This window comes from Numida meleagris, chromosome 10 (genome assembly GCF_002078875.1).
Source record: "Numida meleagris isolate 19003 breed g44 Domestic line chromosome 10, NumMel1.0, whole genome shotgun sequence".
Classification (NCBI taxonomy): domain Eukaryota; kingdom Metazoa; phylum Chordata; class Aves; order Galliformes; family Numididae; genus Numida; species Numida meleagris.
In genome coordinates this window covers 16,478,631-16,501,473 of record NC_034418.1, presented here as the reverse complement: position 1 = coordinate 16,501,473, position 22,843 = coordinate 16,478,631, and the positions used below count along the sequence as shown (strand labels likewise).

The window sequence follows — 22,843 nt, the reverse complement described above, 5'->3', positions numbered from 1 at the left end:
TGCATCATTTTAAAACATAGATTTTATTAATAAAAATCACTGTGATTTAAATAAATAAAACTTCAATTTATGCACGATAGATGTTTCTGTACAGGTGTGAAACTGCGTCGTTTCGTTTGGGGGCTACCAGCATTCTCGACGCAGAGCTCAACGTTAGGAAATATACCTGCTCGTGGTTTACAGCAGGAGCCATTCCCGAGGTGCCTGCTGACAGCTCGCGTCGCTTACGTGCAGTGTGCAGAAGGAACGGGCTGCAGTGGGAAGAGCTGTCGGTGCAGCTTCACTTGGCTATCTTCAGACAAGACGTGCATCGTTATGAGCCTGGTGCGTTTGAGTTGCCCAACTCTTGTGCGTCAGTTCCAGCATTCCTTGGTGTGCTGCTGGCGGCAGCAGCGTTTCTCACAGAGCTTGACCAACTCGGACACGATGAAAACTGAGGAAGCCAGTCCCGTGAGAAAGAGCAAGTCTGTTGAGAGGGAACAGAGCGTGGGTGAACACAGTGGGCGGCTGGGTTTGGTGCTGGGCTGAGGGCCTTCCTGCTGCAGATAGTTGTTCTGCTGCATCAGCACAGAGGCACGGCCTAGCTGTTGAATTGGAATAGACTTGTCTACTGTCTTCTCTATTCTTGTCCACACCAGACAAGAAGCATGCAGCCAGCTGCTACAGTCCACGTGATGGCTGGACTTCACTGATCATCTGGAACCCTTGAGCCCCGCTTCTAACAAGGTGCCCGATGTAGATTTGATATCGCAAAACACAGCAGAGTTTGCCCAGGCTGACTCAGATGGTAAAACACACATTGCGCTTCAACGCCGCAACATTTACACATTGCAAAACGAAGCGACTGCGTAACGATCCCGGATAGATTTATTGAACGAAAAATCATCAGAGCTCACGGAAGATCTCAGTCTGTCTGCATTTATGTGCAGTAAATCAAAATGGAAAGCCTACCCCGGAATATCATTAAACACCAGCATTTTTGTATAGCTGCTTCTGTGTATGTAGGTATACGTGCTGCTGCCTGATTTCTCCTACCAGCAATCTCCTGGGAGCAATCACGTAGCAACTTGGCAATTCCATCTGCTTTTTAAAGTAGCTTAGAAGAAAATATATACGTATTTTGTAACTTACCTAGCACTCCCAAGTTCTCTGTCTGGAAGATCCTTTGTAACGGAGGGACATAGATAACAGCCAGCTGTCCCAGAAATGACCCAAGCACAGAGTACAAGAACATGCGGTTTCGGAAAAAGCCTATTTCCAGAATCAGCTTTGTCTAGAGAAAGGGAAAAAAAATTAAAAGAAACATAGCATTTCCCAATCTCCTGTTGGTGATCAGGCTGCTTCCTTGCTCATAAGCTCTATTACTATTGGGAATATTGAAGTTATGTGAATGCTAGCTCGGGCAGAGCTGGGTAGTTGAAGGCATTACAGTTGAAGAACGGTAGATAACAAAGATGATAAAAATCACACAGCTTTAAAGGACTGTTAAAAAAAAAAAGCCTCCCTCTGCAAAATGTTTGCATTCTAGTGGGTTTTTTTTTTAGACCAGAAACGATTGCTGACACAACAATCTCACCTGAGAGCGGCACGTCAGAGCATTGAAGAGGTCAAAAAACACAAAACATGTGAAAGTCATCGTTGTGGTGCGGGGGGTTATGCCACCTTTGGGATTCTGAAAGCACACGCAGAGTTCCAGGGGTTAGTCAGGCCTTACAACAGTATGTCTGTGCAGTAGATGAACTAAATATTCCCTGTAACGATCCCAGGCAGTTCAAAGTGCAGTCAAACAAAAGAATGAATCTACTTCTAGCTACTATAGGTAGCATTAATTTCTCCCTAATTGTTGAGTTCATGATCGTATCAACCCTATTTTTAACAGATGTGGATTTTGAATGAAGCATATTCTAAACTGAATTATCTACACGGTTACAGCACTAATAATTTCAGGTAACCCAAATGCACAGTACTTATGTGCTTGGTCTTCTCTGTGTCTGTGGAACTCTAAAGTACCTTGGAGTGTTGGAATTGTTTCAAGTCATAGTTTTCTCGTTCTAGATAGGAAGGTCCAAATGAGAGGCAAGACAGGAAAGCAGAAACAGAGCTAGGACCCTGGCTTCCTAACACTCTGCCCTTACTAATCCTTCCCCACTGGATGTATTTCAGAAGGTTAACGTGTACTGCCTTCAGAAATTGCCCTCCACTTCATTCTCCACCCTGATGAAAACAAGATATGATTGCAGATTTTCCTCACCTCCTTCCAGAAGACGAAGAGGGTTCCACTAATGATAATTAGAGCTGACATGAAGATTTTCAGGATCAGTGATTTGCTGAGTATAGTGTCCGTAATACATCGGGGCGGCTGTTTGATTGTATCCCTATCAACAGGTTCAACTCCCAGGCTGCCTCAAATAGAAGAGGAATGCTGCATTTAGTTAACACAGGTTGTCCTGAAATAGTGCTGCTGATAAGAGAAGATGGATCTGGAGGATTAAATTATTTGAAGTAAAGCATGAGAGATGCCAGGATTTTGGCAATGTTACATAAGGCTGTATTATCTGTGAGAGCAAGATAAAGGCTTTTTTTTTTTTTTTTTTGCAAAACAAACTGCTACAATGACATGATATTAAACTAACAGTGCGTCATACCCATATGTCATCATAGAGGGAGAGCTAGGGGTGAGATTTTGGCCATCCCTTCCATGATGAAGTAGTTGTAATTAGCAGTTGGATGAGGTTCTTGCATCTTGTGATTTTGGTTCCACCCCAAAACAGGAAGGTGTCAAACCTCAAGTACAGAAGTAGTAAACAGCTTTAGGAGGGACCAGAAGGGAACATAAGTACAGCTTGTCTTATTTAACCACCAAGTGATTGGCACACCGATAAGAAATCACAACGGCTTGTGTTCCTAAGCCAACCTAAGCTGCTACGTTGCTCATTTGACTCTTCTATACCTTTGGGCTGGGGGCCCATCCATGATGATGTTGATCCATAAGATCTGCATAGCGTTGAGTGGATTTGGTAGGTTGAGCACTGTTGACAGAGTAATTAGGCTCAAAGCTGAAATGCTCCTGCAAAGCACAAAAGAAGGTTAGTCTGCATGGCCTTGCTTCTACTGCAGTTAAAGCAAACAAGAACTTACGTGCTCAGCTGGAACCGGACAAAGTTTTTAATGTTGTAAAATATTCCTTTTCCCTCTTCTATTGCATTCCTGGAAAAGAGGGAAGAATTTATTTATTAACTGACATTAGCAGTATTTCACAGCGAGCTCTCCCTGCGACACCCTGAAGACAAGTTACCATCCCTAGCACTTATCTCAGCTGAAATAAAGGCCTCAGCTTGGAAACAGGAGAACAATGTATCTTCTCAGTTAGAATGATTTTATCAGGACTAATCAATCTGAAAACTGTGCTTCACGTGGCCAGGTCTTGGTTCATAAAGCAGACATGTGACCTAATATATCCACACTCTACTCTGCCTTCTGTGCTTGTTGGTACAAACCAACAGAGCATTGCAAATTATGCATCTTTCCTCTGAACTTCTTGCATGAGGCAGAGAGAACAAGATTACCCAGACTTGTAGGCACTTTTAAATCTCCAGGTAGCTACAGTAACTGAGGAATCTCTATAGCTACAGCAACAAGAAGCCAGGGCTTTCAGGTGAAAGCTAGCTTTGTCATCACCACCTGAAACAAAAAAGTCATTGCAGTACATGCAACTGAAAGAGAGCCAGGCCCCACTGAGGAATTCATCTCCACTTACACGTCCTGAGTCTTGTGATTTTTCCAGGGCTAGTCACATAACAGCCTCATTGCAATGGATAGCCAGAAAGCATCTGAAGTAAGAAAGGGTCAGATACTAAGGAAGTCTCTGAACCTACATTACTGTTGAGAAGTCATCGTCCACAAGGATCATGTTGGCAGCCTCTTTGCTGACATCTGTACCCGCCTGCCCCATTGCAATCCCAATATCAGCAGATTTAAGAGCCACAGCATCGTTAACACCATCTCCTGTCATTGACACGATGGCACCAGCTCTCTGCAAAGCCTGTGGGGGAGAAGAGAGGAGGGACTCTGAAGCCAGGTGAAGAGAAGTCCTGTTGGCAATCACAGCATGGGCACTGAACAGAACAGCTGTACAGTTCTGAGGGCAGGCTGCTTGTTAATATCAAGCATGGTATTACTAGCATCTCCCAGATGACCCAGGAGAGGTCTGCAGCAGAAACACTAATGATTCCATTGTAAGTAGTGCCAATGCTTTAGCTTTGGTTTTGTGGCCATCTAGTTATAGCTGATCTTGTGCTGGGAGACCAGGTGGTTGACAGAACTCCTGAGCTCTCCCCATGCCTTATTTTTGCAAGGTTTATGATGGGTTTGAGAAGCTTTTCGTACCTTTATGATTTTTAGTTTGTGCTTTGGACTTGTTCTGAAGAAAATGGAAACCTGAAGAACAAAAACACATGATGCCATGAGATGGATGCTAGTGGAGATGGAACAAGGCCTTCATACTGTGTTCAGAACCATTACATTTTTGACAGTGGATGAGAGTTCTGACTCTGTCACTTGGTCCAGCTCTTCCCCAGACATGGCTTTCAGTTTCCCATTGCAGAGACCAATACTCTGTCCTGCAAAGAAAAGCCCAGAATAAGATCCGCTCATCAGCTCTGGAAAAAGGCAACCATTTCCTGACTTGAAGAGCAGAGGCAGCAATTTAAGAATTGGTGAAACCAGTCACTCCAGCAGCGTGGAAGCAATGCAGTACTCAGGACTGGAGCCAGTACTAAATCCAACCCTCCCCTCTCTGCTGCTTGCACAGCGTATTTCTAAAGGCAGAAGGCAAAAATGGGAAGCAGAGATGCTCACACTTGGAACATTAGCAGAGCCCATAATCCCAGCAAGGCCATTTATCTCATTTAAGGGCATTATACAGAGATTTTGCCATTTCTGGCTCTGCAATAGCACAATTTACAGGAATTTGGCCCACAGTGCACAGCTGTTTTATTGCTGCGTTTCATATTTGTTTCAATGGAAAAGGCAGGAAGTCAGTGATATTTAGAGCCTCTATTACACAAACAAAAAGAATGATAAAGATGATTATTGATAGGTAACGTAACACAACATCGAACTGATCTGACAGACAGAATACAAGCCCACAGGAAAGAAACCAGGCTCATTACCTATAGCCACAGCAGTTTCCAGGGCATCTCCAGTTATCATCTTTACTGATACGCCAGACTCGACAAGGACTTGCACGGCTTCTTTCACTCCAGCCCTGGGGGGATCAATTATTCCAACCAGACCCAAAAATGTTAGTTTGCCAAGTTCTGAACCTGAGGCCAACGCGAGTACTGGAAACAGAAGGGGGAAAAGACAACGACAAAGCTAAATTATTTAGAATTCATTTCCATCCATTAAAATGAACATTTAGAGGAGATCTTAACTTTCCAGTTTTCCAACTGAAAAAGTCATTAAAACCTGATATTCAGATCTTTTTGTATAGGAGGCTCAAAAAACTGCTCTGCTCAAATAATACCAGATTATCAGAATCAGAGCATTTCTGTTTCCGAAATTTCCCTTACGATTTATTTCTGTCTAATTTAAATGTCTATCAAGTCTTCCCTACAAGCAGATGGATTGAGACAGTGCAACATCAGACCAGACACTATCCAAGTGCTACATAAAACAATAGTGCTCCTGTGAAAACACATCTGAGTTTTTATTATTTTCTTTGTATTTCAATCCACAATTTGAGAAATAAATCGGGTTAAACGAGTGAAACTTCCATCGTGTGAAGGAGGGCTCTGAGCACGTTGTTTCAGTCCTTGTTGCCTAACAGTATCATCCAATTGGTCCTGAATAACTGCAGGATTTTTGCCAGCTGTTCAGGGCTGCGTTGCTTTGATGACTGAATCACAAACTCACAGCAGCTGCCTCAGCTAATTGCTTTTCTTTTGGAAGGTGATTTGCCATTCACAAGCCAGATGATTTAGGTGTTGCCAAGCAAGCTCCACGCACCAGTTACTAACCACAAGACACAGGACTGGAGAACACATACATTAACTGCATCTTCCAGACCTCGCTGCCAAGACATGTTCTCATTTACTTATGTGCTGGGAACATGCACAGAAGACGATATGTCTTTGTTACTGTGTGAGAGCCTAAGGTATTTCTGAGGTGATCTTTCAGCGATGAAGGAAATGCCACATTTATGAGAATTCTCCAGTTCGTGCACTGACATGAAGTCAGGATCAAAAGGAGATCGTTACGTTTGGTCCTAAAAAAGAATTGAACTAAACGTCAAATGAAAATGTCAGTGCCCAAACCCACGCTCTGATCCCCGTTCGCAGTTGCTTTTTGTTGCTCTTGAAACAGCTCTTTAAAACAAAACTTGGCAGAGCAGTGACTAGATCAGGTGAAGCTTTTCAATGCAACATTCAGACTGTAACTCAGATGATCACAACGCTTCAGGCAAGAGGAACGTTCACTGGTACCAGTGAATACTTTCAGCTCTTTTCAAGCTCGCTAATTTAAATCCAGCAGGAAAAAGAAGGAAAAAAAAAAAGGGAGAAAAAAGAAAAGATTAATAGTAAGCAACATCCAGCAGACTAAGACCCTTGCTGGACTCTAACACGTACCATGAAGAGATCATGCATGCGATGCTAAGGGTTAAGCCACTGCCCACCCAAACCAAAACAGAGCAGGAAGGCATTGGGGCGTAACAAGGGACACAGACAGCAAGGACTGACCCCGTAGACCTGAGGAGCCCATTCTTTTCTCTTCCTGCTGGTAGGAGGCTTTCTGTTGAGGCGTAAGCGTTAATGAGATGCCACCGCTGTTATACATCGTGCAATATCGAATAACTTCTTCAAATGCTCCTTTCATGAAGTAAATATCTTCCTGATCCTTCAAAGGAAGAAGATAATGGACTTTATCAAAGGAAAAACAAAAAAAAAAAAAGAGGACTTATAAAAAACGCTGGCAACGCATAAAGCTTTTCATCTGATATAAACGAAGTCCTTTTCTCTGCTCTTTTACCTGTTTCGTGACATGCCCACCTGCATGCATTATTTATAGGATGTGCTGGCTTTGCTTGGGCCATTTTTCATGCTCAGCCACCACAGACACAGACTGAGTGGTAATGAAATGCTATGTGAGTTGTTCAACCAGAGAACGATATCAGCTAAGACAAGCTCCTCGTTAAGCAGGGGAGGGAAGAATGGCCAACGTTTTCTTCCAAACACTGCATCTCCCTTCCCCTGCCAGTTTTCACCAACAGCTTTTGTTTTCCTGATCAAACCACTACACGCAAAGAATTCCCCTATTTGAGCGCAGCACTACTAACTAAAATTACACCCAAGTCAGGAATTTTGAGGTTTGCTCAGTTTTCCTCCTGATATAGTTAACTTCTGCAAGCGCTGTTTGCTGAAGAGATACCGTTTCTTGCCCATTGTTGAGGTGCACAATTAGAAACACGAAACCAGCCCAGGACTGTTTGCTTTACCTGATTTTTCAGCGTGCATTTCACAGCCATCCACTTTTGTTCAGAGCTAAATGGAATTTCCTTCTTTCTTGCATAAATATCTTTTATGTCAGCTAATTCCATCTAAAGTACAGTAAAATAAGAAGAGCACTGTAATGCTGAGCAATGCCAAAGCTTGTCTATATATATATTTTTTTTTCTTACGGCACAGTATATGTCAAGAACTGACCACGTACTTCAAAGGCAGTTGGATTTCACAGAGCTCAAGAGAAAGCACAGGGAAGAGTAGAACCTCTATTTCAAAAAGAAATTTCCCTTTGGTGCCTGCTATGGGATAAATAACCCATAGTTTGAAGCTTCTGCAAGAAGCACTGGGTTCTGCAAGAGCACTAACCATGGAGCTGCAGTGCTGCCTGGGCCCTCAGTGGGGCTTCGGATCAACTTTGTTAGAGTTACAGGCTTTAAAATTAGGAGCTAAACCCAGATGTCTGCATGCATTGCTTCATCAGCCACCTGCTGTAACTCACAGCCCACCTGAGCTCAGCAGACCACAAGTTGCATAGAGCTGATCCGATGATTCCTTGAGGTGCTCATGGCCTTCTGTCTCTGAGTATGTGTACAGTGTTCATTAAAAATTCTTATTTTACGTGATCTTGACCACAAAAAGGGAAATAGCTATCAAATGATCCAAACCCAGGTGGCCCTACGCTATGCTTTCTGACATGGCCAGCACTTGCTCGTTTTTCACACTCATCTTCCTCCTGAACTCTTAATTGAAATGCACAGGAAATACAAACAGACATTTTGGTCTGAGCTCAGAGGAAATCTATGCAGCATAACTGCACTGGTTAACCAAGCAAAACAATTACTGCTGTTAGCACAGAAACTCAGGGAAGGTGTTTGTCCATAGCAAGAGACTTACATGGGAGAGGTGTACATCTACAACCCTGGGGAGAAGAGAAAAGGAAAGAAAGGATAAAAGCAGTCTGCAGACTTTAAGGAAGTCTGATCACTGCTGTCAGACTTAACAGGTCCAGCTTTTCATTTTTTTTTTATTATTATTATTTTTAAAATTCTGGAATATTTTTAAATCTCAGCAATCTTACCTTCATTGCAAGAGCGAGGAGAGCTCCTTCTGTGGGCTGTCCTATCACAGTGTTTTTCCTGATAATGGCATTATTGACCACGCAGCCAGCCTAGAGAAAGGGAAGTATTCACACAGTTCATTTCTTCCACAATGAAATTCACAGCTTTTTCCATCTCTTTAAGTGAAATAGAGATGGGAGAATGAAAGCAACCACATCCCAAAAGATGTACTACTCCCCATAACTGCATCTCCTGAGATCAGTTCTTGTGCTTTCTAAACCCGCTTAATCCACAGAATATGCTAATTTTGGGGTAAGATATAGCATTTTGGATAAATTAACCTGAAGCAAAATACGATATATATCCAACCAACTTCTTAAGTCATGAGAACTCAGACCTTCCTACCGTTGCTGCTGACATGCACTATGGGTACAGTAAAGCCTAGCCTCCACTGGAGGCTCCAGCTCAGATCAATTCACTGTTCAAACACTCCACTTCAGCCTACACTCAAATGCCCAGGATTATACTTAATGCTAACATGAAATCCAGAAACCATCACAGTGCATTTAGATATTGATTGCACAGCTGGCTGAAGTCTAGAGTCTGTCTCTATTAAAAACCTGAACACGGTAACAATAATTGCTCTCTCTGCCAGAATTGTATTTTGTTCCAAAACATCAGTGTCACTTAACTTGATGACTCCAGCCTTTCCCTGCACGTCTTCCTTGCTGCCTTTCACCAATAATCTTCAGGTTTCATATCATGATTACTTGGAGAATTTCTACCTGACTGCACTCACCAGGCACTTTGTCTAAGTTACAAAAGAGGTGTTCTCTTTAACAGTCTTTAACCAACATGATCTGTGCTAATTAAAACTGACTGCAAATAGGACAAGCTGATTCATAGCTTACACTTACCTCCACTAGTTTCCCAACTGAGACATTGGAAAATTCTTTAAGAATTTCCTTTGATGGCAGAAGATAAACGTTTCCTTCTCCATTGTAGCCCACCCCACTGACCTGAGGAAAGCAGGGAGAGAGAACAACTTTCTCAGTGCCAGACAAGACTACGCCGTGTCTCTGTACAATGGGGTGCACTTGAGAAAATTTCTGATTTTGAAGGCATGCTGGGATTTTTTCTTTCTAGCTCAAGGCAATGCTGCTGGTAATGAATGTATATTAAGAAAATGCAAGGACAAAAAGAATCAGCTTGTCTTCTGAACTCAAGTTCTGTAGAAGTGTTGCGCGGCTCAGCCAAGAGATCTTGTTCTTTGGTTGCACTGGGCTCACTGGTATTGCTAAAGCCCTGATCATGCCTGCATTTTTCATCAGCTCTGCGAGCAGGTAAATGAGCCAAGTATTAACTCACTCATAATAAATATTCCTACAATAGATGGACCCACAAGGCTCAAGAGCAGATTTCAGTGTTCACAATTGCAGAGAACAGCAGATGAAGTCAACGAAGATCTTTGTTGATGGCATCTGCGTGGCTTTTGTGCAGGCAGAGCTGCAGCCCCATGTCTCCAGCACTGTGAAAGCCCCTTCCCTTGGACCAAACCAGTGATGTGCAAGGACGTGCTTTTTGGGGGACTGACTCAACGTTCCTCTTTGGGCTTCACAGAACTAAAAGCAGATCAGCCCCACGGAGCTTGCATAGGAAAGCCCGAATCACCACCTCCGTACCTCTGCCTGGAAGCCGTCCGAGGTCACGAGCCGAGTCACTGTCATCTCATTGGCGGTCAGAGTGCCCGTCTTGTCTGAGCAGATGACATTGCAGCAACCTGACCCGGGGAAGTTTTTAAATCAGGACTCATTAAGTTGTAAAGGAAAGGATGAGAGGAAAAGAATTTGATTACGCTTCGTGGCACTGTGCAAGTAATTTGGTTGTGAGATGCGGTAGGAGACAGCTGAAGATGGCCCTGCATCGTCTGAGCATCCGGTGGCGAGCAGCCAGAGAAGGCCCCGCTCTGCAGGAGGTGACCAGTGCATCCAGGCTGCAGCACTGCACGCCAACAGAACAGCTAGTATTATGTTCTGAGAAGAAGTATCAAATTCCCACTCTGCCGCACGCTTCCTCAGATGGGCTGTTTAATTAACCTTTGCTTCCCTCTCTCTAAGTTAGGAACAGTACTTCCCCGCCTCGCCAGGGGGTTGGGAGGCTGTATGTGTCAAAAACTGCTGCAAGAAGTACTTTAAAATCTGGCTAAACATGGGAGCTGCCCAACTCATGCTTTGCTTTGTGACAATAAAGCATGTTTATGCCAGGGCTTATTTACAGCAGAATACAGCAAGTGAGGGAATGAGCACAGTTAACGCCATTCTGGCTATCTTCCATTCCCAAAAAGGGGAAAAAAAAAAGACTTGAACACAAAAGAGAATCAGACTGCAGCTCCCTTTGAAGTCTGAACATCTTCCCTGGCTCTGGAGGTGACCATACAGCTTAGCAAAGACTCACCAACACAATGACCTCCAGGTAAGAGCCTGGAGAGAATAAAGCGGATTGAGCTGTGAGGAAATTAACTGCAGTTTTGACTTGACTAGCTTTCCTGCGCTATCACCTCTAACATCTCATTTTCAATTATTTACAGTTACAGAATCGGGTAAAGCCTGAGGATTATGGCCTCAAGTTGTGCTAGGGGAGATTCAGGTGGGATGTTAGGAAAAATTTCTTCTCCGTAAGAGTGGTCAGGCGCTGGAATGGGCTGCCCAGGGAGTGGTGGAGTCACTGTCCCTGGAGGCGCTCAAGGAACGCTTAGATGTTGTGTTGAGGGACACAGTTTATTGGGGAAATACCGGTGGTAGGTGGATGGTTGGACTGGATGATCTTGGAGGTCTCTTTTCCAACCTTGGTGATTCTATGATTATTTTTCTCCCTTTGAGAAGTTTACCAGACGCTGTGCAATGAATGTATAGAGTACAGCTTTTTCCACTTCTAGGCCGCCTGGCAGAGTACCTGCACATCTGGCAGTTATGCCTATTTGGGCGCAGCCCTTCCAGAACAAAATTCCTAATGAGATAAGGCAGTTTCAGATGTCTTGGGTCAGGGCAGGTACAATAATATCAGGGTGATAAGATTCCTTAACTGCAGAACAAACAAGGGCAGTTCAAACAATAGCAACATTTCAAAGTCAGGCAAATCTTAGCTGAAGATCCGGCTGCACAGCAGATATCTGGAGCTCCCTGTGCCCAGCTTGGCACTTGGTGCACATTTTAATGAGTGGTCCTAAGTGCACAATACATCTTCCCCTTCATATAACTGCCATACTGGCCAAGGTCAGAATAGCAAAGCCTGGAGCAGAGTGACCTGGGGATGAGGGCCAGTTTGAAGATAAGAGGAGGTGAAGGAATACTTTCATAAGAGTTTATTCAGCCTCATGTTGTGTGAGTGGGCTGGATGCCTTCTCAACATCCTCTCTCATCCCTATCTTCGACGGCTCTTTGGATATGAGAAAGATGGCTACAACGACTGCAGGAAGGCAAATAGTTTCGTCTATGCCACCAGGCTTGACTTGCTGTCTGGCTAAAAGGCCTTGCGGCCCCTCAAAGAAGTGGATGGCAGGGACCTGCAGCATGGTCCCATGGAATGGAGAAAAAGGAGAAACCCAGCCTTTCAACCCAAACAGCAAAGAGCAGGCATGGCTGCAGAGGAGCATTGCACTCCATGGGTTGGGTTGCAGCAGGAGGAAGATGCCATAATCGATTTCTCTCTGCACCATTCCTAATAGACGACAGCACCTGACCATGTTACTGTCACTAAAGTAAGGGAAAAAGGTGAGGAACACAGTAGTATTTAAGTCTGAATGGGTTGCTCTGGCCCAGTAAGCATGCTCCAAGATAAAATACACATGTTTATATATTAAAATAATAAATAAGCAATAAAGCAAAAAAAATAAAGTAATAAAATAAAATGATATAATAAAAATCAAACTGAGGCTCACTTGGCCAACCCACCGCTGTTCAACTCAGAATTTGAACAAATGACCAAACCCTGTGGTTCCTTTGCAATCTTACCCAAGGTTTCTACGATGGGCAGCTTCTTCACGATCACTCTTTTCTTGGCCATGCGAAGTACGCCCAGCACCAGTGTCACAGTGACCACGATGGGAAGGCCCTCTGGGATGGCAGCCACCGCCAGGCTGGGGACAACGGAGAGAGAATGGCTTCAATGGATGGGTCAGACTGCAAGTGCTGACCAAACATTCCAAAGGGACATCCCTATGGGGTGAGTCTTCCTGCCTATGTGGGCACATCTGAGTGGAAGCGTGCACTGCTGGGACCAAAAATAAAAAGCAGAGTATCCATCCAACCCTTCAACATTTATCTGGACAATTTTGACAAAGCGATCACTTTTCTCCTTCACATCGTTGAAGAGCATTAACTTCTGGCTCAGTAGGGATTTAGAGGTTGGATTTCACTCATTTAACTTTCTGAGGATGGAGCTCCCTGACATCACATCTCACAAGTTAGCTACCGACTCCTGGCCATACGCAGCCCCACATCTCCTACGTGTGGGTACAAACTACCACTGTTCTTTGCCACCACATCTCCTTCCCTGTTGCTCTGTTGGCCCCTTATCTGCAGTTTTGTTTTTATTTTTTTTTTATTTCCATGGAAAGCTTTTTTAAAGGACCGATTTGAGAGTCATGACAACATCAAACAATAGATTTTATGGGTGCTACTAAAAACACGTGGTTTATTATGTTTGATTAAGAGCTTGCACATGCATTTCACGTCCATAAAATGCACATTCCTGTCATTATGTGTAAATCTAGAAAGAACAGTAAAGGCTAATATTTGCTCTTGTTACACTCCCTCTAAATTCATAGTACAGACAGGAAAGGACATTCACGGTAAGATGAGGTGGAAGTGCCAGTGAAGATTTCCAAAATACTTCGTTCAGAGGAAAAAAGGAAAAAAATATTTGAATTTAACTGATTCCCAAAGACATCCATACTTCTTTTTCTGTTAAACTCAACTGTAAAGGCAACATCAATCACACCAGCACAAGATCAATGTGTACTTCAGAAGGGTCTTATGCAAGCTCTCCTTCGTGAAGCGTCCATTGTTTTGAACAGGAAACTCCCTGGTATTTCAGAACAAATCAAAGAGAAAGGCGCTTTCAAATCCTCACCTAACTCCAATTGTGAACATGCTGAGAAGATGCTTCCCTTGTAACCAGCCAATGAGCATTATTAAACCTGGTGGGGGGAAAACATCAAATTAAAGAACACTGGGAAAAGTATCTCTCTCAAACCTGCTTTAGGTGTTGCTGGAAAAGGAATCATGCAACGAAGCCCCCAGATCTCTCCCTCCCAGGAATCTCTGCTTAGAGCCCCCAAAATCCAGGTAACCCATGCCAAGTACTTCAGAAAGAAGCAGCCCCAGTGCACAGAGGGCTCTCAGCTCCCCACACAACTATCAGCATTGCGTTCAACTCACCAATTATGCCAAAGGAGAAAAGGGTGAGTTGCTTCCCCAGTCTGTCCATGCTTTTTTGGAGAGGTGTTTTGGGAGTCTGGAAACATGAGAGAACATGTTTTTCTTTGTTCATTATGAAAGATGCGAAGATGAAGGTAGAGCAGAATGATAGCCCCACACAGTCCTGGTCATCATTACTGTGGCCCTTACAACTGCCCCATACTGCCCAGGGCTTACCCACTCCAAACCCAAGATCAAGAGTTAATTAGCTCCTAACACCTCATCTGTGTTTGGTTCAGAGATGTAGCCAGTGAAAGCTTGGCATGTGTAGAAGTAAAAATTTATATACCTAGAGGAAGTGGAGGAAGGAGAAAATAAAGAAACAAAAAACCAAGAAAAAAAACCAAGCAAGAAGCCATACGGTTCAGGCAGCTCTCAGTCATACAGGCATTCAATAGCAGAGATAGACCCGGCGCATTTATCCCCAGCAGTGCCCCCCTCACAATTTTCACCCAGCACATCCGCCACTTCCAGAGTGACCCAGAGACTTCTTTACCTCTTCAGCTTGCATCATTTTGAACACCTCTCCAAACTGTGAGTTTTCACCTGTCCCGATAACTACACCCTGAAAAGAGGGGAAAAAAAAAAACAAAAGGGAAAAGTAGATGAAAAAATCTTATTTAAAAGATTCTGTGATTGACATCAGGGAAAAGACGGGGGGTGAGAGGACTGACTCACTTTTCCCTTCCCATATCGCACCAGGGTCCCCATGAAAACAACATTGCTCAGTGTGGTTAAGTCTCCAGCTTCCAGTAACACACCATCAGTCTTGTTGCAAGGCTCAGCTTCTCCTGTAAAACTGGATTCATCCACCAGCAGATCTGTAACCTAAATAAAAACACACCATTTCTTGCACTGTTAAGACACCCTTTCAAAGCTGGCCCTTGTCCATGGAGCTGCATTTACCTCTATCAGCCTGAGGTCTGCGGGGACCCTATCGCCAACAGAAAGATAGATGATATCTCCAGGCACAAGCTCTCGTGCTAGAAGATGCTGCAGTTTTCCTTCCCTCAGGCTATATTAGAAAAAATGGAAAAAGAAGAAAGGAAACCAGGCTGTGAGCTCATTATTCCATCTGCAGGCTCAGGAATGACTGGCAGGAAAGCAAGAGCTCTGCCCCAAGGATCTTCCAGAGTAAATAACAAAATCTACATTAACCACAGAATCATAGAATGGTTTGTGTTGGAAGGGACCTTAGAAATCATCTTATTCCAACCCCCCTGCCATGGGCAAGGACACCTCCCACTAGAACACGAGAAGAGAGCGTTCCTTCCCTCTTGCTCTCAGTTTAAATCCTTAAACAGATGGGCACATTGTAGAATAGTTACATGTCACCAATAAATGACATGAACAGCATTTATATAGTAAAAACCTTACAGACTCTCAGTTCCAACCCCCTGTCATGGGTATGGATACCTCCCTCTAGACCAAGTTGCTCTGAGCCCCATGCAGTGTGGCCTTGAACACCCCCAGGGCACCCACAATTCTCTGGGCAGCCTGTGCCAGTGCCTTGCCACCCTCCTAGTGAAGAATTTCTTCCTAATTAATTTAAATATACCCTTGTCCTGTCACTCCACTTCCTGATAAGCAGCCCCTCCCCAGCTTTCCTGGAGGCCCCATTTAGGTACTGGAATGCCACAGTGCTGTCCCCTCAGAACCCTCTCTTCTCCATGCTGAACAACCCCAGCACTCTCAGTCCATCTTCATCTTCCAGACACTGTTTTATTATTACACCAGTCATGACCTGAAGTCATGCTCCTCGCCAGCCAGTTCTGCCCCCATAACCCACAGGGCTCACACCCCACCAACCAGCTGTGCCTCACCAGTTGCACTCAGGGGGGACCAACTTGTTCAGTTCTTCCAGAGACTTCTCAGAGCGGTACTCCTTTTATATCAGAAAGGAAAAGAAAGCCAAGTTAGGTGGGCGACCTGCTCGGGGCTGTGGGGCTGAGCCCTGCTCCACGTACCTGGATGAAGGCCACGGTGACCACGATGAGCACGGCCTGGGGACAGAGAGGTATTACAGGCACGTTGGCTTTGGGAAGCAAAGGGCCGGGGTCCAGGAGACATGCACCTACCATGGTGATGCTCGCAGCGTCCTCGTATTCCTTAGTGATGACGCTTACCAGAGCGGAAGCCAGCAGCAAGAGAATGAGGGGATTTTTAAACTGGAAAGAGAGACGAAACGAATCAGAACATCAACATGGTCTGAGCTGGTCTCAGAGCCATTCAGAAAGGGCTGGAGACACTGTCTGGGTGCAGGAACCCTCCTGTATAGAGCGGGTGCAGTGCCTGTGGTTGGACTGGGGTCCCCTACATGGCACATGGACCACCAGGACAAGGCTGAGGCTCTCACCAACACACACAATGCCCCCTCTTTCCCCTATCCTACACAGGCAAGGTTTGCCTTTTCAGACACATAGGGCAGGGCTGACTCTGAAATCTCCTTAGAGGCACGACAGGCGCAGACAAAACCTTGTATTGTCTTTTTAGAATTTGATACTAGAAGTCCTCTCTTTTTTTTTTTCCCTTTTTCTCCTCATTAATCTGCCAAGCTCTGCCCTGGCCCCAGGAGCCAACACTGTCAGGTGTTGGAATCCCCCCCCCCAAAATGGGAAACATCACCAAAATCAGCAGTGGAATTGGGATGCCATGCACTATGGGAGAGCTTCTCATTTTTTCCTCCACTTTTAGACATGGATTTTAAGGGCCCTGCTCCTACCTGCAAAAAATCACCACTCCATTTAGCTAGCATGGGAACTGGTGGAACTGAATGGCACTGAATAGTTTGTTTCGTGTCCTCATGGGAGAAATAATTTGTTAAGGTAGTCAAGGAAGAGTCAAAAAAAAACAACAAAAACAGCCAAACCAAAACTACCTAGCATCTCACTTTTTATTAAAACTAAAAGAACCCTTGAAGAGATTAGTGATGCTTACATCAAAGCACTTAAAGAATATCGATCACGCAGGAAAAAAAGGATAATCCATGGAATAAAAAGAAAGCCTTCCAAAGCAAGGAAAACTTTCATTACCCAGTTAAAACAACACCAAAGGAAGCAAAGTAATAATAATAAAAATGTTAAAAATACCCAAATTGCTAGCTGAAAACAAATAAAGAAATAAAGCCACCCTTCTTATTTGGTTAAAAACTCAAATAATCATAGAATCACAGAATCACCAAGGTTGGAAAAGACCTCCAAGATCATCCAGTCCAACCGTCCACCTACTGCCAATGTCACCTACTAAGCCATGTCCCTTAGCACCACATCTAAAGCTTTCTTGAACACCTCCAGGGATGGTGACTCCACCACTCCCTGGGCAGAGGAGGTGGAGAAGAAATCTTTCATAGGTGAAAGATACATTCAACATACATGAGAATATTTAATAAAATTCAAGATAAGTTGGTTGGGGAAAACTGGGACAGCAAACCCACCTTCTGCATGACTCCTTGGGGACAGCTGGCTTTCCCAAACCTTCCCTGATTTTATTGCTTCCCTTAAAGGGAATAGATGCGCTCCAGAAGCCAGTTCACTGAGCTGTAACTTTTGATTTGTGGGCTGTGTGGAGATAAAAAGGTTTATTTTTATTTTAAGATGTTATCTCCAGGTTAAATGAGCCCGCATCTGCACCTCACAATGGCTTTACTGTGGGAACAGTTTCTGGATCCGGGGCGCATCCTGTCCCAGGGCTGAATCCATGGAATATTTCAATATACAGACTTGCTCAGGCCACCCCAGCTAGGGGCTATCGGTAGGAGCCAAGGATCTGTGCCAAAAACACTTACCTGGTCCAGGTATTTCTTCCATATGGGCTCCGTGGCATCTACTGAAAATTCATTCCAGCCATGTTTTAACCTGCGCTGTAGCACGGAAATCTCAGAGAGGCCAGTTTGTAAATCAACCTAGCAGGACATCAAAGCGAAACGTTACGTGGTGGAGGATACTCACAGAAAACTGCTGTAAGCACCAGCCTCAATGTCAAATTATCTCTTTGCCCATGAGCAGACAGTCTAACTGGGACCCTTCCTCCCAAGCCCCAGCATCGCTCTGCCCATCTCACTGGCCACGTGCAGCAGTCACAGCACCAGGCATTGCACCCAGCCCTGCCAGAGCCAACATCCCAGCTGGGGACAGCAACCCCACTGTGCAGCAGCGATGCTGCGGGCAGGAGATGGGGCAGAGCTGGGGTGCGGGGCCAGGCTGTGAAGTCAGCTGGGGGTGATAAAACTGCACCAGGAATTTGGCCTCTGAAATGAAAGCTGCCCTGAAAAGCAGGGAAAATACATGGTGTGCACTCGCATGATGATTTCTAAGGAGCTGCTGATGGTTTGGGTCAACAGCTGTGCAGCCTGCACTGTTATTTTCATGAATGTAGCTGAGACCCCTTACATTTAAGGCTTTTGCCAAGTCTTCTTTATGGCATTTACACGCGTCTTTCGGTAGCAGAACCGTCACCTCCTTCTCCTGCTCAACGACTTTCAGCTCACACTCCTGGCTCTGCAGAAAGGAAATAAAGCACTCATTAGGTGAGGGCCCCATCAGCAGAAACCACTCAGCATTTCTCTGCCTCTCCCCCAATCCCATCCTCTTATCCTGTCAGCCCTGTGGCTCCACAGGTAGCTAAACCACTTCTGCCATCACAGCACTTTATAACACGCCCTAATTAACCCTCAGCCCCATAGTCAGGTGCACCTCATTGTCCTACAGCCCTGATGTTCACCCCGAGGCAGCTGGGAATGCTGGCTGTGCGCCTGGAGGCAGGAGACCCTTCCTGTGGTGGTGGGAGAACAACTTCTTTTCTGCTGCCAGAATGACCAGCAACGTTATTACGCTCAATCCTGTTTGGTTATTAGGCTAAATGCCCATGCATTTGCTCACCCCTGTGTACATCCAATAGTCAGCTCATCTCCATCGTGTTCCCCTCTGGCTGCTTGGCAGAGAGGGGCAGGCAGGGACTGGGACCAGCTCAGTGGTTTTCTGTCAGACCCTCACAATGACTGAGGTGCTGCCTCGGTTGAAAGGCCGCCTGAACCTTCTTTGGGGCTGTTATCAGCTGGCAGAAAGCAACACGATTAGGAGCTGGATTGCCAAAAGACAAACACGCGGCAGCGCTGTGGGCAGGAAAGCACGAGGGGCCGTGCTGTTTGCAGGGATCCTGCCCAAGATAAGCGTTTTGCCATGCCAGTGTTTCACCGTGTGTTCTATGCTCAGAGCAAGGAAAGCCTGGTTTTCCATGTTAAAGACACAACCAACCCGCCAGAGGGAAAAAAGAATGGTAACAGTGAGCTAGGACAGCCTCTGCCCCAACGGGAGGAAGCAGACTCAGTTTTGAGGCAGGGAGAGGAGGCTGCTCTGCTCCCCCACCTCCACTGCCTCCAAGCAGAAGAAAACAGCCTCATCTTATGGAGCCTATGGGTTAATGAAAGGTGCTGGAGGATGGGAAGCGGCACAGGCACGAGGCAACGGAGCTGGTGGGAGCAGCCGGGTCTGCCAGCTCCCGCTCTATCACTGGTGTTTACCTTTGGGAAGGTGTGGAGGAGAGGAATGACGGAAGCACATGCGTGGATGTGCAAGCACCACGGCTGCTGTGAATGAGTGCTTTTACTGCTGCGAGCTCATTCACAGTGCTCAGCCTGTGCCTGACCATGGCCGCCCATCAGCGTGGCACGGCTTTTACTCCCGGGACAGCTCCAGCCATGCACAAGTTGGGAGCACGTTTTGCATCACTTTCTATTTAGGTTTTAAACCAGATGTGGGCTATCAACATGAACAAGTCAACTTTTCAGCCTTTATCCCTTACACATAACTCAAGCACAAGGGAGTGATGCCATACAGCCGAGCGGCAAGACACAACGAAACCAAAATCAGCATTTACCTACTGCTTGGTGAGCCCAGGGGATGCTGGGGGACGGGAGAGCTCTGCGGCAGAGCTGTGCGGCTGCCTGCCCCAGCACCTCCACCCCGGCCCCAAAACAACCCACCAGCTGTTGTGCAGCAAGGGGAAAAGCACGGGGCTCCTGGACCCTGTATGCTGTAATCTGGTCAAAAGTGGGCTAAGTTATTTAGTCTAACAAGGGGCCCTTTAAAGCCTCAAACAGAAGCCTTCTTCCTGTATATTCTTCCTGCTTACTGAATGAAATAAGCCCACCTCAGCCCTGAATGGAGGATAGAGCTGGGAAGTGGATGTGCTCCAGGCTCTGGCTCCTGGGACTCGAGTGGATTCAGTGCCATGAGGGAAAGGACAGAAAGGTTCTGCTGATGCCATGTGCCTGGGTGTCAGGGAAATGCCAGTCATTTACCAGACTAAATCACAGCCTGGGAGTATGTTCCCGATACACCAAGTTGTTCAAGCCATGGCAGTTACTGGGATGCACACAAAATACAAAGAATTGTTTGGTGAACTTAAATAGAACAGATTGGAAATTTGCTTTTTAGGGGTGTAGTAACTGCGCTGTTCATTACTCCACCCCACGGACTAGCAGTGACCCCACAGACTGGCCTTGAAAAGGTTTTCATTTCTGACAGCACCGTAAAAAGGCTTTCTGGTGTGCCTCTAAATGACAGGAACATCCATGAAGGCTCTGGATGAGACCCTGACATCCTCCAGCCTCTGCAGAGCTGTGCTGCAATGGCCGCTTTGTGTTCACCTGTAATAAACACAGGACCTGCCTGAAGCCACTGGGCTTTCACATCTCTGCCTACTCGCTGTGCCCACAGCCAAAACCCCGGTCACCCCTGCCATGCTATGAGCATGTGAAACTCCGCAGGACTGGAGCTATAATTCAAGCAGGGCGTACGTCCCGCAGTCAATATGTATCACTGTTTATTTAGGCACAGCAGCAGAACGAGCCGGCCTAATTGCCGGAGGCACCCTGACTGCACAGCGTTAGAAACCTCGGCCTCCCATCGAAGCCGGATTGCAGACACTCGCGGCCTCTCCTTGGGATTTGGGGCTGTGCTTGAGGAGCGCATCGTGCTGCAGGGGGGGAAGAGCTCAATGCCTTGCTTTCTTCTCCCTGTCACCATGATCAGCCCCTCTGCTGGAAAGACAAGGCTCTGAAGGCTCAGAGGATTAGCAGAAGTGACACCTGAGAACGGGCCTCAGTCAGATGATGGCAGAAAAGAACCCGAGGATCTGGAAGTGTATGGATGGTTTTGTTGGGACAGGACTAAGGGCGAACCCTGCACGCTGAGGATCGTGTTCACGTGGGAGGGCACCGCACTGCCCTGGTGTGTAGGAGAAAAGTGTCTTGAGCAATGGAAATCCCTGCGCCGAACAAATGTGGCAACAAAAGAATCCCAGCCCATAAGTTTTAGTGGAGAAAAAACAACAAGAGCAACAAATGCGACACCTGAACTGCGGCGCTTCGACCCATCGGCCATGGGACCAAAAAGGGGCAGTGAAAATCCAGCGTTCATACATCAGCATCTTTCAGGAAAAGCAAGCATTACGGAGCAGGCTCCTCAGGCTGAGCCCCGCAGCCCAGCTCGGTGCAGTGATGCCCAGCAGCAGCGCAGGGAACCCACGGGGTGGGCGTGCAGCCCAGCAACCCGCAGGCCCTGAGCGGTGTGCATCCCACAGAAACGAGCCCCCTCCTCATCCCGCTGCCTGGCAGACGTCGTTACCCTCGTCCCAGCTCGCAGAGCACAGTCACAGCCACCTCCCGCTCCCGCGGCACAGCAGACCGGCAGGCAGAGGCGACAGACTCAACCCCAAGCACCCCAAGTATTTCGGCAGGTCCCGGCAAGGGCTTTGGGAAATCCTCACCTCCTCTTCCGGCTCGGCGCTCCCGAGGGGCTGATATTTCTGCGTGAAGCGAGCGGACGATCGTTTGGGGAAGAGTTTGGCGAGCACTCCTTCCACCATCTTTGCTGGGGCGGTGGGGAGCAGCCCGGTGCCACGGGCGCTGCTTGGATTCCCCTGCAAGCGCGGGGCTGTGGCTACAGGCAGGGAGAGGCAGTGTCACCTGCCAAGTCACGCCTTCGGCTGCAGGTGCCGGAGGGAGGCTGCGCACCCATAAAGCCAGAGGAAGGCTGTGTGTGTTTAAAAACGGTTGTGGCGATACGAGAGCGCGGTGTGTGCGTGCACAGCACCTGGAGATCACGTTGAGGGCTGAGCAGGTTGGGTTTTCTGCCGCTCGCTGCAAACCTGCAGGGCACCGATGCATAGCGTGTGTGTAAGGTGAGCCCCCCACCCCGCTCAGGGTGAGCCCACTGTGAGTCTGCGGTGCTGATTTATTAAATGGCGCGGCCTTTCTTGTGCCAGAGGGGAATGTTTTCATGCTGGATCTTGACACATGGGTGAGGTTAACCAGCTGCATCCTCTGGAGGATTTATAGCTGCCTGTCAGGGAGCATCGTGCTCGGGTCTGCACCAGGAAACCGACGCACTCCCCCAGGCTGCGTGACTGCAGGGCTCCCTGAGGCTTAAACTGTCCCTCTGGGGTAGGTAAACTGTGGGATTAAATCCTACCTCGCCAGGGAAAGCTGCAGTTAGGGAATAAAGGTCATTCCCAGTCAAAGAAAAAAAACTGTGCCACTATCTGCAGAAGAACAGTTTTCTCCCAGAACCCAATCTCTCCTGCGGTGCCCAAAAACTGGCCGACTTCCAACCGGTGCTTTCCACTCAGCCTTTCAGTGCAGCTTTACTTGCATCTTCCAGGTCCCAGCTACAGCAAAAGTGGAGGAGCCCTAGGGACACCCCACCGGCACGATGCTGTAACACACAGGTAACGTGTTCCCAATGCGCCGTGCCCCGCTGCAGCAGTCTGGATTGAAGATTCCTTTCCAAAGGTTGAGGGAAAAGCA

At 46.5% G+C, this 22,843-nt stretch overlaps 1 protein-coding gene across 2 annotated transcripts; it reads right to left on the bottom strand.

Annotated features, from left to right (window-relative positions):
* ATP2C2 (ATPase secretory pathway Ca2+ transporting 2) lies at positions 5-21,937 on the bottom strand. Of its 2 annotated transcripts, none has more exons than XM_021408849.1 (27): positions 21,805-21,937; positions 18,426-18,533; positions 17,822-17,938; positions 16,116-16,205; positions 16,005-16,040; positions 15,861-15,922; positions 14,944-15,052; positions 14,716-14,865; positions 14,534-14,602; positions 13,999-14,074; positions 13,691-13,757; positions 12,571-12,695; positions 10,243-10,340; positions 9,478-9,579; positions 8,581-8,670; positions 7,496-7,597; positions 6,741-6,897; positions 5,172-5,342; positions 4,522-4,619; positions 4,387-4,437; positions 3,876-4,042; positions 3,139-3,207; positions 2,951-3,067; positions 2,252-2,399; positions 1,577-1,672; positions 1,132-1,273; positions 5-584 (listed from the first exon to the last, which is right to left on the bottom strand). In XM_021408849.1, exons 1-27 carry the CDS (start codon positions 21,901-21,903, stop codon positions 400-402), a joined length of 2,901 nt encoding a protein of 966 aa, XP_021264524.1. In that variant the 5' UTR covers positions 21,904-21,937; the 3' UTR covers positions 5-399. The 2 variants fall into 2 exon arrangements, with proteins under 2 accessions (XP_021264524.1, XP_021264525.1); XM_021408850.1 differs by having other exon boundaries at positions 5-466.